Below are 18,444 nucleotides of genomic sequence, written 5' to 3'. Positions count from 1 at the left end.
ATATTTCTCTCATTACTATATGAATATGACAAAAATAGCCATGACAAGATTGAAAAACATCCCATTTCAACTGTGTGATGTCATAATGGGACAACAATGACGGACGTCACGAAATCGGAAACAACAAAGTACGACAAATGCTATTTTATTTTACATTTTTTGCATTTCTGGTGAAAGGAATGAAAGAAAATAGTCTTTTCATGGCCAGAGATATGCATGGGATAGCTGTTTAGCGAAACTGAGTAAAAAGACAAAAGAAATAGACAAAGGTCAATACGAAACTTAAAATCTTTGTTACGACTGACATTAAATTAAACCAAATTGAATTCGCTCAAACATATTGCTAGACTTGTTTGGTTTTTTTAATTACCATTTGAATTGCCACCATTTATCAACTATATCAGTCAAGTCAAAAATGAAGCAGCTCGAATTGACATAATACTAACGTATTCTCATTAACAGGAACTAACTCACTATGGCTAAAGCACAATGAAACATAGGGGTAGCTACCTTCTTTCTACTGGTTTTATATATTTAAAAATAATTATGATAAGAGGAAACATTGCCCTATACTTAAGCACAGATATGACATCCGGTCTGCACACCGTGTCATCTGGCTGGTTCAGAATTTTCTATTGAGAAAATATAAATATTCTAATTCAAAAAAAAAAAATATCTAAATTCTATATTGACATACTTGAGATGCTGATCCATGTTATTAAAAATTTCATTTCAAAATATAATTCCTGTTCAAAATAACCACTTTATATGTTGTACTGACATCTGTGATATAACAATGAAACTCATTTGACCCCATTGCATATGCTATCTGACCATGTGACTTTTGGGTTTGTTGATAAGTGGATAACATCTTTTGGGGGCAAATAAATATTAAACCAAGGTGCCCTTACTTTGCAGTGCAGGCCTGTAAACTTATATTGCTCATTACAGAAGACAAGAAAAAGATACCAATATGAAGTAATTTTTTATTAACATGTTAATCACCAAAAATGTATCTAGAACAAATATTATACAATAAAATGATATAACAGAACAAATAAAAAGTAGATTAAACGTAACAGAGCTCTACACATTATGCTTATTTTTAGACTTCTTCAATAATCAAATTCTTTGTCTGAATCGAACAAAGTACTTTTTATGAAGTAAATGTGCTCGTCACGTAGATGAAAAGGACACGGAAGTATTTATTATGAGAACAGTATTAATTGTGAGACTTGTGGATATATATATATCAAAACTTAACACATTGCGTAGCTATAATTCGAATAGATGTTCTCAAATCAAAGTACTGTAAGGACTGAGCGTCTCGTACTGTACACTTAACAATTATAAATAAATGAACTTTTAATAGAAAGCTTAAGGTGCAGGCAAAACCTTCACTTGATGCAATCATGATAGTATATTGACATGATTTTCAAAGTTCTTACAATTTCAGTCTGACCTCTCAAGTCACAATGTAAAAGTTGCTCATTAATATAGAGATAGGCCCACTCTTCTACCTATTCAATTCCAAGTATCACATTTTTCTGGAAGAAACATTGAATGGTGTGGGCCTGTATAGCCCAACTGTTTGCAAACACATATCCTATCTGTGATATTTACACGTATACTTTAAGCATTTATAAGGCCCCATTGAAACAAACTTTTATGTAAATATAATTACTCGGTACTTTTGTTGGAGGGTTTTCACTAATTTTACTCACATGATCTTGGCCGAGTCAACGTTATTTATTCTAAAGTTATTACTCTGGGTCTTGTAATTAAAAGGATTTTTTTGGGGGAGTGGGGGGGGGGGGGGGGTTGTAATTTTTATCCGTTTAATCAAAGTAAGCATCAGCAGTAGCATATCAGGAGCCACATATAATAGCTTCAGCAGTATAGAGCTACACCATTAACCCGTGGAGTCACGGTCGCAAGTCATTTCTTCACCCGATGTAGGGCCTGCTTTCACGTTCTATAGTAAGCAAGCTTTGGTGGACTTGCGCACGTCTAGATATTTATACCGTTCGGTAAGAAGTCGTGAAAATTACAAATTTTCTCTTAAAATAATAGAAAATCGCCGTGGATCTGCGTGTGACGCTTCGCCTAAAGCTGTCCTAAATCACGAACAGGTAGGCTTCATTTTCGGAAATTTCTGACGAACGATGTTATACTGTCTGTTGCAATCTATCGTGTGTATTTTTTCTAGAACAAACCCGATATCTTGATGTCAGATTACCAATAACAATAATACCACTGCTTTCTGCTAATAATACGGGCCCAACCTGATTCTGTTTCATTCAAGGCGATATTGAAATCGAAAGTAGAGTAATTCAATATTACTTACAAATGAATTGTCTGTAAGTATCATTACGCGACATCACTTTATCTTTATACGCGCGATATAGCATTTTTTTGTCATGAGATATATTAAATAAATCTTTTTCAGCGGTGTCATTACAAAGTAGTCACTCGTTCGTGAAATTCGTTAATTTGTTTAAATGGACAATTTAATTGTACAATCGTACGCTTTGAATAACTGCAGCTGTCGGTGAATTTCTAGCTAACACATAGATGTCTTTCCAGCCGAGGAGTGAAGGTTAATTCTCGCTTTATTCACCTACCGTCTTTGGAATACAAGTACATGCATTTATTATGAATCAAAAGCATCTTCCAACAACATCTTAAACGTCGTTATAAATGCGTTATCTATTTAACGTTGAAAACTACAATTGATATCGTACTCTCTGCGGTTTGAAATTTTCCCTGTGGTACCCTCTCAGTGCGTGCATGCTCTAAATTGAACATGTTCGTTTTTAATCAAATCCAACAGTGAACAGAAATATCTAATTAGAGGTATATATTATGATAGTTAAAATTCTTGCTTGAGATGTATTGTGTAAATTAAAGACGCATAACTGACACAGTGTTGTCTGTCGACAGCGTAGTGCTGTACATGTATACTTTTCACTGAAAGGCCCGGATATTGCGCTATTTCGGTCGGAGCTATTTTTATCACCGGCTTTCCCAAAAGATGAAGCTTATGACATGACATTGGCTTCAAGTCGTGTCATTATCAACTACGTTAAGTTTCGTTAGAAGATTATATTTTTAGTATCGACTCGACTGTTAAGGTTGTCATTTGAATAAATAGACTCTGTATAATCGAAAACATGTTCTTCACCCTTAAAAATATGATTTAATGGAAGGCATAATATAATTTAAATTCTTCTTTTTAGACAAGGTAACATATTTAGACATTTGTCTAGTTAACAATATGACCCTGTAAAACACAATATATATATATAACATACACAATATGGACAGTTAACAACTGTGATATAGACAATGTTATATACAACTGAGATATAGACAATGTTATATACAAATGAATAAAACCCAAAATATGTAAGATAGTAGCTAGTTGATTAAATCTACATTTATATGACAGAAAAGACTATGACAAATACATTTAAATTAAATAAAGTCAGTACATTTACATAGTATCACTTGTATCACAGTATAGTAAACAAAAAGAAAGAAAGTTAGCGTAATTAATATTATATGTGTCGATAACTATCAATAAAAATATCCTAAATTTATATCAAGTACTAATTACATCCCATAGTTTATCGTCAAACGTATTGTTGATTGCGATTCGCTAATACTTTTATACTCCTCACGATACATAAAAACAACGAATGATCAGGTTGGCATATGCCTGCAGAAGTAGTTCAACTGGCAAATATTATTACTTCAAGGAAAGGAAAGTACACCAGATCATTTGTGTCTGGCTGAGATAAAATGTACATGATTATATAAAGGAATAGGAATTTATAACACACAAAAACAAGTAACATGTCAAATATTAAGCTTCATTTTTCAGTAATGTTAAGTTATTTTATATCAATTCATAGGTCACATGTTCTCACTATCAGCAATAAGGACTTCTATTTTACCTCTTAAACAATCTAAAATTATATATACTTAATGTCAACATAAAGCAAAGGTCAAGTCTTATTGGTAGACTTGTTCTAAATATATATGCACTATAATGCAATATATCTATAATTGTTAACTACGACTTGCTAAATTATAAACAAAGGATAACTTTTCCTTTTCCATATAGAATTATTATTTGATGATTAACATTATATTATAGGATGGATGCTTCATATACAGCAACGTAATCAGTGCAAAAATGGCCTAATGACGTGACAAATTGTCCGAACTTTTCGGGAAAATATAAATGGATGGAGGATTAATTAAATGGTCAGCTATAATATTTAAGCGAATAACTAATTCTTTTACTGGAACTTATTCTACTGATGATTTTATCTGCCTTTTTGTGACCCCCATCGTGCCAACAATATATAGCCGATTGGATTGGCATGTTTATAAAATTAATTTCATATGTTTTTCGAAAGCTCACTGCCAAGTGGTTTTGTACACTTGTACACTTGTGTTAATTAAATGCCTCACATCGAAGCATGTACTTTTCATTTTAAGTAGGTATTGTGATGACTGAACACGTTACTAATCAACGTAATGATGCATGAATTTATCATTTAATACCAATGCGTAATAGCCTGTATCTCTAACAAAAGGATTTCCCTACAAGCGTCTTAGTTTTCCATTCGGATTGTCTTCCCTTTAATAACCTCTGCTACATATAGAGAAAGTAAACCATAAGTATTGCAGAGCAAATACTCGTAAGCGTGAAGCACGCCTGGGCGTTTCCATTACTATGGTTATCAAAAGTAATGAGTGAATGTCTAGTAGTGTTCAAGATCGGCTCAGTAGTGGCTGTGGTCGGCAAAGGCGTGGTTGAAGTACAGGGAGTCTGTTGAAATGGTAATGATTTTGCAAGTTTAAACATCATATACCGTTTTATATAAATTCCTTTTAGGTTATATGATCAAAGTCAATAATAAGAATATTTTTTTATAATAAAATAAGACTTAGGATCAGTCATAAGTAAGAAATGCAAAAGTCATCGATGTAAAAATAGTGTTTAACAAGTATAATCCTCATTTGATACGGAAATTATTTCCTATTAAGAGAAATATATTTGGAAAGTAACCCATTTTTTAACAAAATCTAAATCCTATTAATTACTCAGATAATATACTAATGCATCTGTAATTATTTTGTCAGTTAACTTATTCTTTAATTCCGACAAAGTTTGCTTCATAATATCATAACAAGATGTTCATCAGTAAAAAATACAAAACTTGTATTGACCTTGAACCTTTGGACCCCGTAACCTTGACCTTAGTTCTGTTGATTCCGTGTTAAGTTCTGAACAACTTTGCTTCATAATAACATTAAAAAAAGCTCATCAGTAAAAAGATACAATATTTTACCTTGTCATTGACCCAGTGACCTTGACCTTAAGACAGTTGACTTTTTGTTAAATTTCGACCAACTCTGCTTCATAACGTCATTACAATATGTTCATCAGTAAAAAGATACAAAATTCGACCTTGACCTTTGACCAGTGACCTTAACCTTTGATCAAATGACTCTTTGTTTAATTCTGACCAGCATTGCTTCATAGTGTCATAACAAAATGTTCATCAGTGAAAAGATACACCACTTAACCTTGACCTTTGACCCAGTGATCTTGACCTTTGGTCAGTTGACTCTTCATAATGTCATAAAATGCTCATTAGTGAAAAGCTACAAAATTTGACTTTGACCCAGTGACCTTGACCTCTGACACGATTACCTTGACCTATTGTCAGTTGACTCATTTGTATGTCTGATCAACTTTGCTTCATCATGTCATAACAAAATGTTCATCAGTGAAAAGATGCAAAATTTGACCTTGATCTTTGAACCTAATGACCTTGACCTCTGACCTTGACTTTTTACCTCAGTGTGAGTGATTGTTAATTCCGACCAACTTGACGATGTCATAAAATGCTAATTAGTGAAAAGCTACGAAATTTTACATTGACTTTTGACCTTGACCCAATGTCCTTGACCTTTGGTCAGTTGACTCCTTGTTAATTCTGATTAATTTTGCTTCATCATGTCATAACAAAATGTTCATCAGAGAAAAGATGCAAAATTTTACCTGGACCTTTGAGTCTAATGACCTTGTCCTTTGACCTTGACTTTTTACCTCAGTGTGTATTTTTGTTAACTGAACATCTTGACCAAGTTTCATGTGAATCCGTAAATAAATACCAAAGCTATCAGCCGGCAAACAAAATGTGTGGACGGACGGACGGACGGACGGACAAACTGAATAATATAGGGCACCCGCATCTTCGATGCAGGGGCCCTAATAAAGTACTCACAAATTCGACGCACGAGATAGTCGTTCTATTGCACTCCTGACACGAGGAGTCGTAAATAATGACGACGATATCATCACTGTACGTGATTCCATCATTAGCCACACTCAGAAAAAATCCCTCTGCCACAACAGGATTCTCATCTGTCGAATGCTTTGCCCCTCTCAAAGCGTCGCTGAGTGAACACGAACATCCGGACCCGCCCACTAGTAAATTGGCTGGGAATGTGTCATTGGCCGAGGTCATAATATAACCGCCATCTGTGATCTACACTCAAAATAGGAAACAAAATAGAAAAAAGGATGTCTCCTTTGACAGCATATAGAAACACATTTATGATAGATATTCGCTGACAACATTTTTTCTCCATTGGATTTTCCATTCACAATAGTTTCAATGTTTTTCTGCTACAGACAATTCAGCCAAAGACTGGTATTTGAACTTGAAATATTATCGACATAATATATAATGTCGTTTTATAAAAGCAATCTGATCAGACAAGTTACATTCATATTATGATGATTGTGAGTGTTCAGCGTAATTACACAGAATGTGAAAATTGAAAAATCAGATAGAAATATCATCTCTTTCCTACAATCTCCATTGTATCAATTTAACTCTAGGACTAAGAATACAATCCGAGAGGAAAGGAAAAAAAGTCGCTGTTCGGCCCCTACTAGGATACTGATATTCTGTTGCAATATTCGTCTACAAATTTCAACAATAAAATCATCGATCAAGACATTTGCATTGTTGATAATAAGTTATCATGGCAATTTACTGGTAGCAGTGTAATGTGTCACAGGTATTCATATTTATATTCATAACAAGCAATTGCCAAGTTTTACAGAATAGTTAAAAGAAAACTAGAGTTATATGTATGCTTAATTTATCAAATGATGCATATACTGCATATTATCATAAATTGATATGTACTTAATTAGATTAAGAATAGCAAATATTATTATATGAGCTCGGATGATGAAATCACAGTCTGATACATAGTTAAATCTCACCGTGAAATGAGCCGCCTTGCATGTCATATTTTCCTTTGCAAAGTTTGATCCTGAAATGAAGAAGGTGTTACAAGGGTACACCTCACGTTTACACAGTCCTGGGTTTGTCCTTGGAGACACAACGGGAGGCAGTGATGGTTTCGTGGAACATTCATCACCCTCAAAGTCGTCAAAACATTGGCATTCTCCTGGTATAAAGAAAATAACCAATCACTACATTAAATCATTAAACCCCCACATTTCCAAGGTTATTGAAATTCAAAATATTTGTCTATTCCATATTCTAATGCAGAGGTCTTTCGACGAATAATATTCAATGGCATTTTAAAAGCCACATCACGTTTGCTGCGCTCATTGAGTTGTTCTTAAAAAGCAAAGTGAAAAAGAACAAGAGGCCCAGATGGCATATATCGCTCACCTGGAAATGTTAGCAAAATTGAAGTTGAAATAGCCATAAGTTGCTGGAAGTGTACATGTATTACATGGTCACCCAGGGGTTATATGTATATGCAATTGGAAAAAATCCTGTCATTACTACAGGAAAAAGAGGTTTGAAGAATTTGCTATAGTCCCCTTTTGGGCCCCGCTCCTCTGCCCGAAGGAGGATTAGACCAACCGTTGATACAAAATTAGATCCCCTTCACCCAAGGATGCTTTAGACCAAATATGGACATAATCATTTCATTCCTACAGAAGGAGAAGGATTTTTTTTTTCTACTTGGCCCCGCCACTTTGCCCCCTAGGAGGTTCAAACCCACCATTTATACGAAAATTGATTTCCCTCTCTCATAGGATGCTATTGTTCAAATTTGATCAAAATACCTTCATCCCAACGGAAGAAGAAGGATATTAAAGATATTTCTCTATATCCCTTCTTGGGCCCCTCCTCTCTGCCCCGAGTGGGGTGTGTGTGTGGGGGGGGGGGGGGGGGGGAGTCAGACCCACCTTTTATACACAATTGGTTCCCCTTCAACCAAGGGTACTTCATCCCAAATTTGGACAAAATCCTGTCATTCCAACCAAAGAAGGGGAGTTTTCAAGAATTTGCTAAATAACTCCCATATTGGGCCCCGCCCCTCTACCCAAGGAGGATTAGAACCCCCGTTAATACAAAATTAACTCCCCTTCACCAAAGGATGCTTTACACTAAATATGGACATAATCATGTCATTCCTACAGAAGAACAAGGGTTTTAAATCTATTGTTGCATTTTACCTTTTGGCCCCGCCACTCTGCCCCCTAGGGAGTTCAAACCCACCATTTATACAAAACTGATTTCCCTTCCCCATAGCACGCTACTGTTCAAATTTGGTCAAAATACCTTCATCCGAACGGAAGAAGAAGGATACGTAAGTTATTCCTCTATATCCCTTATTGGGCCCCGCCTCTTTGCCCCTAGGGGGGTCAGACCCACCGTTTTTACAAAATAGGTTTCCCTTCAACAAGGGTTCTTTATACCAAATTTGGTTAAATTCCTGTCATTCCTACAGAAGAAGAAGGATTTTGAAGAACTTGTTATGTTTCCCCTATTGGGTACTGCCCCTCTGCCCCCATTGGGGCCATACTCACTGCTTATACAAAATTGAGTCCCCTTGGCCCAAGGATGCTCCAGACTAAATACCGATAAAATTCTTTAAGTCCTACGGTAGAAGAAACATTTTAAAGGTTTTACCTCTGTTACCTCTATTCAACCCCGCCCCTCTGCTCAAAGGGAGGCTACAATTAAAGTTTATACAAAATTGAGTCCCTTTCGCCCTAGTATGCTCCAGGCTAAATTAGGATAAAATCCCTAAATCCCTACGTTTGAGGAAGTTTTAACCTCTATTTCCCATATTTGGCCCCGCCTCCAGAATAAATTAGGATAAAATCTATTAATCTCTACACAGAACACAGAAGAAGGATTTTATTTAAGGTTTATCTCTATTTCCCCTATTTGGCCCCGACCCTTTGTCCCCAGGTGGGCCACAACCACAGTTTATACAATTTTGAGTCTCCTTGGTCTAAGGATGCTTCAGACTAAATTAGGATAAAATCCTTTCATTCCTACGGTAGAAGAAGAATTTTAAAGGATTAACATCTATTTCCCCTATTTGGCCCCGCCCCTCTGCCCCCAGGGGGGCACAGCCATGGGTTATACAAACTTAATATCCCTTGGCCCTAGGACGCTCCAGACTAAATAAGGATAAAATCCATTTAGCCCTATAGTAGAAGAAGGATTGTATTTAAGGTTTTTACCTCTATTTCACTAATGTGGCCCTAACCCTCTTCACTCAAGGGGCCACACCCATCGTTTATGCAAAATTTAGTTCCCTTGGCCCTAGAATACTTCATACTAAATTTGGATAAACGCCATTTAGCCCTACGGTAGATGAAGGATTTTATATAAGGTTTTACCTCTATTTCAGGGGGCCACACCAAACGTTTATAAAAAAATGCTCTAGACTAAATTAAGATAAAATTCTTTAATTCCGACGGTAGAAGAAGGATTTTAAAGGTTTAACCTCTATTTCCCCTATATGGCCCGCCCCTCTGCTCCCAGGGGGCCACAGCCATGGGTAATACAACATTAAGTTCCCTTGGCCCTAGGATGATCCAGACTAAATTTGGATAATATCGATGTAGCCCTACATATATAGATATAATCACTTAATTGCTACGGTAGAAGAAGGATTTTATATAAGGTTTTACCTCTATTTCCCTAATATGTCCCAACCCCTTTTCCCTCAGGGGGACCATATCCACCGTTTATCCAAAATTGAGTTCCTTCGGCCCTAGGATGCTCCAGACTAATTTAGGATAAAATCCACAACCCCTAAGGTAGAAGAAGGATTTTATTTAAGGTTTAACCTCTATTTCCCTAATATGGCCCCATCCCTCTGCCCCCAGGAGGCCACACCCACCGTTTACACAAAAGGGTACTCCAGACTAAATAAGGATATAATCACTTAATTCCTACGGTAGAAGAAGGATTTTATTTAAGGTTTTACCTCTATTTTACCTATTCGGCACTGTCCCTCTGCCCCCAGGGGGGCCAAAATCACCGATTATACAAAATTAGGTCCCCTTGGCCCTTGGAAGCTCCAGACTAAATTAGGATATAATCCCTTAATCGCTACGGTAGAGGAACAATCTAATTTAAGGTTTTTACCTCAATTTCCCCTTTTTGACCTCGCCCCTCTGCCCCCAGGTGCGCCACAACCACAGTTTATACAAAATTAAGTCCCATTGGCCCTTGGGTGCTCCAGACTTAATTAATATATAATCCCTTAATCTCTACGGTAGATGAAGGATTTTATTATAAGATTTTTACCTTTATATATACAATATTGAGTCCCCTTGGTCCAAGGATATAATGCCTTAATCCCTACGGTAGAAAAAGGATTTTAAATGTTTTACCTACATTTCACCTATTTGGATCCGCCCCACTGCCCCAAGGGGGGCGACACTCACCGTTTATACAAAATTAAGTCCCCTTGGCACTAGGATTCTCCAGACTAAATAAGGATAACATCCTATAATCCCTACGACAGAAGATGGATTTTATTGAAAGTTTATCTCTATTTCCTATATTTGACCCCGCGCCTCTGCCCCCAGGTGGGCCACGACCACAGTTTATACAATATTGAGTCCCCTTGGTCCAAGGATATAATGCCTTAATCCCTACGGTAGAAAAAAGATTTTAAATGTTTTACCTACATTTCACCTATTTGGATCCGGCCACTGCCCCAAGGGGGGCGACACACACCGTTTATACCAAATTGAGTGCCTTTGGCCCAAGGATGTTCAAAACCAAATTTAGTTAAAATCCCCTAAGCCATAAAGGACTAGTATCGTTTTAAAGGAAAAGTTGACGGACGGACGGAAAACTGACGGACGACGGACGACGGACGACGGACGACGGACGCTGCGACATGGCGTAAGCTCACTTGACCTTCGGGCAGGTGACTAAAAATTTAAAATCGAATAAAAAAAATAATCTATCTGCAGCTAATGAAAACATTTATATAAGGACGCTTGCCGTCATAATGTATCGGTGAAATAACACACAGAAGAACATTTAATTTAAGTTATTGTAATGAGAACAAGTTGTTGTAACTTAGTGGTCATTAACCTTTATAGCAAAACGTATAACCTAAATCATAGTACTGAAAGAACACTTTTCTTTCCGTTCAATATAAAGCTCATTTCTAAAAGTCCTTACACAGTCCCAAAGTTGTAATGATTCGAAGATGGAATTTGACAGTCACTGTCAAAAGTTATATTCAGTGCAAGGAAGGCCATTCAGGAAAATCGCCTTAAAGGATTTCGTTCAAGAATACTCATTACTAAATATCATGGACCTATTCATATGAATTATGATCACTTGATGGTAAAAAACCCTAATTAGTTGTTTTTTCTGAATTTACAGGGCGACTCAACAATTGAAGTTGAATTAGTTAAAATTTGGTCTGTTGATATTCGGCGAGTAACTGCCAAAAAGCTATTGCACTAGAACGTAGAGTAAAGAGTTGACTGCTGTAAATGGTCGGTATGGGCATGCTATTATTCTCGATAATAGTCTTACTGGTATGAATGTCAAATGGGTTATCTTTGAGTTTTACAACAGGAGATACAATGTTAACAAACATATATTTATTAATAAACAACGTACAATAGCTAACAGAGACCACAATGAATGTATAAACGAGACTTACCTTGTTGGCAAATTCCGTTTTCTGAACAGTTATTTCTACAGTCGAGATTTAACAAAACGTCCAACACTGTCTGGCCTGCTGTACCATCAGCCGCTGTTGTCTGAGTGAGGTTTTCTAGCTTAAGTGCTGTCATTCGACAACTTCTGGCCAGATTATCAGCTGTAGACTGCATAAACTGAGTGTTCCCCATTAGCTGGAACAGTTAAAATAACATACGAGTAATTTTAAGAATGTAAATCTTCATTTATATTTATTATATTAGATATTTTAACTAATGTTTAAAGTACCTTGTCATCCTTTTTGATTACCAATACGGTTATACTTATTTAAAGATCGAAGCCTAGAAGGTTAGTTTAGCAATGTTCTGATTGTTACGAGATTGCTTCATTTACTCTATTATTGCTTTCGAATATCATTTTCAATAGATTATTCAGCACTATAAGGGTTCCAGTATTTTTTTACTAGAAAGCCACCAGGGCAGCAAATCGCAACGAAAACTCAAGCAACAATTTCTGTTGATAAATAAATTATTTGCATGAAGGAACTGTGCTTATGAAATATTTTCTTTTCCATTTAAGTTGGAAGCTGTTTGGTAAATGTTGCTCTAACAATACTGTTAAAGCAACATCGAACCTTTGACATACCACATGGAAATAAATATGACTTTTCCTCTGCTTTAGGACAATCCTTAGCTTAGTGGATTCATTTGGTCTGAAATTCGGGAAAAATTCTACCTTTTATTTATAATGACCTTGACCTTTGATGGACCACGTAAATATAAGTGTTTGATTCTTCTCTTGGTAAAACCACAACTTGTGTATTCTAGTGTGTATACAGTGTATTTTGATATATCACAACGATATCAATGTTATGAACTAACGGTCCTAGTATGTACTTAAGTTGTAGCTTGATCTAAATGTGTGACAAAAAATGCACCATGATTTATGATATTAAGATAATAACAATGGTGTTCATTGTTACCTTGATATCGCTGATACAGGATTGAACGCCTTCGTCATTGTCATTGGCTGTTGCCTCTAACAACTCTTCACACTTTTTCAAAAATTCCTGTTTCTGTATAAATGTTCTGCAAGTTTCTTCCGCCAAAGTTTCATTCCACCCATTCCTCCATGTCGGAGGCTTCAACAAAAAGCATACAAATTTAAACAATGGTTGTATATGATATGTTTACAGTGATTATTTCGTTGATTTAATGGATTTCAAATTTTCTGCATGTCGCAAGTACAATGTTGAAAATAATTCTTTGAGGAAAACAGTGATGTGGAGCATTTCTATAAATTGGCATTGTATATTTTTTTTATTCATAAATGAAAAGGATTAATTATAAGATTAGGTTGGTGATAATATCTAAAATTAACTTTTTTCTCGACAATGTAAAAAAACGTTTTGATACTTTAAGTGGATATTTTACCCAGGAAACAAAACTCGTATGCAAATGTACAACCAACTTTTCATCGCTTTCTAATGTCATATGTTCAGTGGTGACTAATGGACCAGGATGCACTTACAAAACTTACTGATATATAAACACACACACACACATATGCTCCACACACGCAGACATCCCATATACTATAAAAAATCTTGTAAACATATTACTTCCATATCAAGAGCAACAAATTATATAGTCTGAATTTGCCGCAATTTTTGTAAAGCAAATACATTTGTTAATTTCATTTTACCTCAGGTACCACATCAGCATCAGGTGCGTACACGATTTTGAATTTCGATGGAACATCTCTTAAAGATCGTTTCTGTATGTGATGTGAAGTTGAACGCTCGCTTCTGGACGGTTCATCACAGGTTTTAAAAAAGCTATCAGTATGCGTATATGAGCACAACACCGTTTCTGTTTTGATTGAGCATTCTATCGTATTGTTGAAATCTGAATATAAAGGTGAGTTCGATCTACATTTACAATATCGCGGCAATGTTAGGCTTGCATCTGTCAAATTGATATTACCAAATAAACTCTCGCTGTTTTGAGTTATCCTAAAACATAAAGCAAATTGTATTGATTAATATAAATAACAAAAATAAGAATAAGTATATTATATTGATTTTCACAATAGCATATTCAATATTGCATCAATGAAGAGGATATCGCACTTGTTTAAATACACTCTAGATCTCTAGCGTGAATCCTATTTGATAATAAAGAAGCAATATTGACCACTGATGATGTACATATACATGTCTACTCACCGAAAAAAAAGAAATGTTAACAAATATTAAACAGGGGGCCTCTCTCTAATATGTTGAATATAAAGTGAAATTATTAATTTGGATGCGTGCTTTTTAATGTTAAATAATTGTATATATATCTTTGATTTCTTCCATCCTTAAAATATACTCATTTTTATCAGACAATAATTCATAATAAGTATCACATTATGATTAAATAATGTTATAATGACTGTTTGTTCTGACATCATACTGACTTCCAATCAAGTGCAAATGTTTCCTCGTTAGTTGACGTCCCTCCATTCTTAGTTCTAAAGTCGTTGTTTTGGTTACCATCCAAATATCCACACAATCCCGACGACGTTTTCCAATCAGCAAGAGATGGCTTTATAGATATACCGTTTATATATACTCTATCGTGCCGCGATGAAAAGGAGTAACCAAACGAAATCTGTGTTCCCGTAGGAAGTGTTATCTGAAAATAAAGCAAACCAATTATTTCATTTCTGAAATATTTAACTTTATTCGTGATTGATCAAATACCAGTTAAGGAACTTTTTAGAAGCTGATCAATTTGGCTTCCCTGAGACCTTTTTACTTTTCAAATTTAGTATGGATTTCAAAATTCACACTACATTGTGAACAGAAATAATCGATCCTGGTATGAAAATTAATTTGAATTTACTGGTTTATTTCGGAAACAATTACTTTCTTCTCTTTTAATCGTTTCTATAGTTTTAGATAAAGCTGTTATTATTTTCTGACATACTAGTTCTCCAAGCAGAATTCAAATTCATTAATTTGATATTTTTTCACTTGTTACTTTTCTCTGACATTTTCTGTTCTTCATACTTATACCCAACGCTATACCAATAGAAATAATTAAAATCAACTTAAGATAACGGAAATGCATTCATATAGACAAATAAATATTGTTTTTTCTACAGCATCATGTTCAAACTGTAAAAGCATGTTATCTACAAAAGCTATGGCACTAAAGTGGAAATTACATTTGAAGATAAACTTTGTTGAGTACTTAACACAACGAAAAGACTAATACAAGACATTGTTGCATAACTGCTTACCGTATAACTGTTTCCGTTCTTGTAAATTATCATGTGGGTGTCATCACAGAATGACTGCTCTACATATTGATTGGATTGTGTTCCACTGGTAAACCAGCCAATTTCTGCATCGCAAAAGTTGGCGACGAATACCGCATCGTTATTTCTAACTGCTGCTCCACAGTTGCATGTAGGCCCACCATGATTATTGTAACATGTCTGGTACATCGCATGAACCTATTAGGAGAGCTAAGCTTTTACAGATTAAGAAGTAGATATATTATAAAACGTACAGTATATATGACAATATATTCATTTTTTTCTAACAAATCGTTAATGGAGATATACCGAAAAATATTCAACTCATGTCAAAATTTGGTAGTAAATTTTTAAGTTATCTATAAGCGAATATAAGCATGTATGATAAGCGATGGTTAACTTATGTGGAAAAGGGACAATAGCTTATGTAAAGTAAAAGCGAGTGCAACTATATTATATGCCTTCATTAATGTGATAGATTAATTTGTTTGCCAAATATGAAAGTGCTTTTTCGACCAGCGTGAACATGCAGAAGAAACCCAAGTATAGCTTTATGCACTTATATGCCTGTCTTTTTTTCTAAACTTTGAAACATAGTTTGTCTTTGTGATTCCTTTAATAACTTTAGCTAGACCCAATAAAATACTTCCACCGTATATATGTATCCATGGAACTGAAACGTTGACCTCTAATTGTGATGTTGAACTTTAATAACAAAAACTTTTTGTACCAAATACAAAAACCTGTGAATATATATTCAAATATGATCTGGAATGGCATCTATTTAAAATGCAACCTCAGTTTGTGATTTTTCCCTTGGAGCGATGTTTCGTAGTTACATAATTGACGTAAATACTCAATGTATTGAAGGTCCCTAAAATAAGACGGCAAATATACAATTATGTATTTCAACTTACCCAATACAGTTTCTGCGGGTTGTGATACAACACAAATTCACCTAGCCTTTGGTTTTCCCATCGTCTGAAAAATAACCATTCAGCTTATGCGAAGTCTTGATGATCGACAATTTGGAATGCTACATCATAATATACTGGTCATACACATACAGTAACGACTTTAATATTGTTACTTTCGCAATCAAACTCCCAAGATGATAAAGAGGTATTCACAACAACAGTCACAATCGACCGTGAAATATGAGTAATCATACATTTGCTTTTTGATTGGAAATAAACATAATAATTACCAATGAATAGATGGAATCATCACGATCATTCAAGCAGGCGGATTCATTACAATCAAGCCGGCAAAGTCATTACAATCAAGCAGGCGGATTCAATCAAGCAGGCGAATTCATTAAAATCAGGCAGGCGGATTCATTACAATCGAGCAGGCGGATTCATTACAATCGATCAGGCGGATTTATTACGATAAAGCAGCCGGATTCATTACAACCCAGCAGGCGGATTCATTACCAATACTAGACGGAAACATTACAAGTGAAACAGACGGGTTCATTTCCTAAAACTAAACAGATGGATGCATTACAAATGAAAAGACGGGGACAGATGTACTTACCGTCTATCAAACGTTCTCATGTGGGGGTCATTATTGCTATAGCATTCATTGGACAATACGATGTAATCTGCATCTTCAACCCCGACCTTAAACACGTTGTAAAGTATCAAGGACAAATGTATATATAAATTAGTTAAATGCAATGCTAGTTAAAAGCAAAGATAGCAATCCATTAACGTCTAGAGGAAAAGCACACTCACTCACATTAAATATTGTAATTGTATTTATATTTTCTGCTATAAATCTCGGGCACTGTTTTGCGTGTATTTCATTTCAAAGCACTCAAATGTCTTCATTTCGCAGTCCGCTTATTCAAACACTCTCGGGTTTTCCGGAAATAAAGTACGAGAACCTACTTCCGACATGATCACATGATCATTTGCACATGCCACGTTGTAATTAAATGCATCGACTGTGCTTCACTGCTTTTTAAATAAAAGAATAGAATTTGCATGATTGTAGAGATATTCCTATGGTCTGATGGTGGGTTTGATTAAATAATTTGCAGTACTTTTTTTTGCGCGGTATCCTATTTTACACTGCAAAACCTTACCGCAAACATGGCGAAATTAAACACCCGCAAACATTAAGTACTATACAGTGATTAATCTAAATAACCTTAAAAATTCCATTTTTCTATTTTTTAACACTGTTTACAACTGAGATTGTATGGAAATCATATTGAGAAAGGTATAACCATGCTGCAATGGAGATGTCATTTTCGTTAAGTTAAATAAACGGATTCAGTCACTTGACACACATCTGATAATTTTGCAGATAATATAGTCTTATTACCTCTTCTCGATCTCCACTCCCCTATTATAAAATACATTGTGCTACTTTGTCATATTGTAAAAATACTCACAAACATGTAAAACAATCTTTAACATCCGTACTACCCTCTCTTCTAAATACCCTCTTTATATTCGCGCATATTGTACAACTGCCAGCTGTCTATAAAATGTGATTTGCATCATGCTTTCAAGCAAACATTATTCAAAATAGTTATAATGCATTTTATATAATTATATGAATCATATACCGCGTTCAAAACTTACTAATATGTCTGGTATTGAAGCACTGTTCCAAGCCGGGTGATACAAGAGACTGTCGAAAATCTTCAAACGTATATATGAAGAACGAACTCCCAAATTCACTATGTTGTCTGATGCACCGTATACCTTCAGGGACTTTGTGGTAGCCCAATCATTAGGAGTTATGCGAACGCCGCAGTTATTATCATCAAAAGTTACTGGTTCGTTGCTAACACCTCCTGAGGAGCATTGGACAGTGTCTGTCTGATCTGGCGTCTGGATGCGCATTTCTGTTCTACAATTTGTTTCCGCATGATCATGCCACCTGCAACAGGTATCGTGTTACAGACGGCATTGAACGAGCAGATATATTGCGGTTGGAATGCTATTTAAGTGTGTTTTTCATATCGGTATAAGAAAACAGATAAGCATAGTCTTTCATGATAATGCACGTTTTCCGGAAGATTACCTGGTCTCGGGAGAACTATATCAATCAAGCCAAAATTTTAACTGTATGTAGAAGGTTACAGCAGAAGTCCTCCATATTA

At 35.4% G+C, this 18,444-nt stretch overlaps 1 protein-coding gene across 4 annotated transcripts in view; it reads right to left on the bottom strand.

Annotated features, from left to right (window-relative positions):
- Positions 1 to 970: 970 nt before the first annotated feature.
- The window catches only part of LOC110464552 (von Willebrand factor D and EGF domain-containing protein-like), a 108,193-nt gene continuing 90,719 nt past the window's right edge, over positions 971 to 18,444 (bottom strand). For 2 of the 4 annotated variants that reach the window (XM_021519822.1, XM_021519823.1), the window contains exons 7-17: positions 17,921 to 18,221; positions 16,863 to 16,948; positions 16,241 to 16,304; positions 15,306 to 15,521; positions 14,478 to 14,695; positions 13,719 to 14,028; positions 12,997 to 13,155; positions 12,016 to 12,208; positions 7,322 to 7,509; positions 6,309 to 6,572; positions 971 to 4,843 (exon numbers count right to left, since the gene is read on the bottom strand). In XM_021519822.1, the coding sequence (XP_021375497.1) occupies positions 4,667 to 4,843; positions 6,309 to 6,572; positions 7,322 to 7,509; positions 12,016 to 12,208; positions 12,997 to 13,155; positions 13,719 to 14,028; positions 14,478 to 14,695; positions 15,306 to 15,521; positions 16,241 to 16,304; positions 16,863 to 16,948; positions 17,921 to 18,221 (2,176 nt within the window). In that variant the 3' untranslated portion in view covers positions 971 to 4,666. Of the gene's footprint in view, positions 4,844 to 6,308; positions 6,573 to 7,321; positions 7,510 to 11,210; positions 11,267 to 12,015; positions 12,209 to 12,996; positions 13,156 to 13,718; positions 14,029 to 14,477; positions 14,696 to 15,305; positions 15,522 to 16,240; positions 16,305 to 16,862; positions 16,949 to 17,920; positions 18,222 to 18,444 lie in introns of those variants that run through there. The other 2 variants (XM_021519821.1, XM_021519824.1) reach the window with 2 other exon arrangements.

This window comes from Mizuhopecten yessoensis, unplaced genomic scaffold, assembly GCF_002113885.1.
Source record: "Mizuhopecten yessoensis strain PY_sf001 unplaced genomic scaffold, ASM211388v2 scaffold11009, whole genome shotgun sequence".
Classification (NCBI taxonomy): Eukaryota; Metazoa; Mollusca; class Bivalvia; order Pectinida; family Pectinidae; genus Mizuhopecten; species Mizuhopecten yessoensis.
The sequence above is the reverse complement of the archived record's forward strand: the minus strand, read 5'-3'. Positions and strand labels throughout refer to the sequence as shown.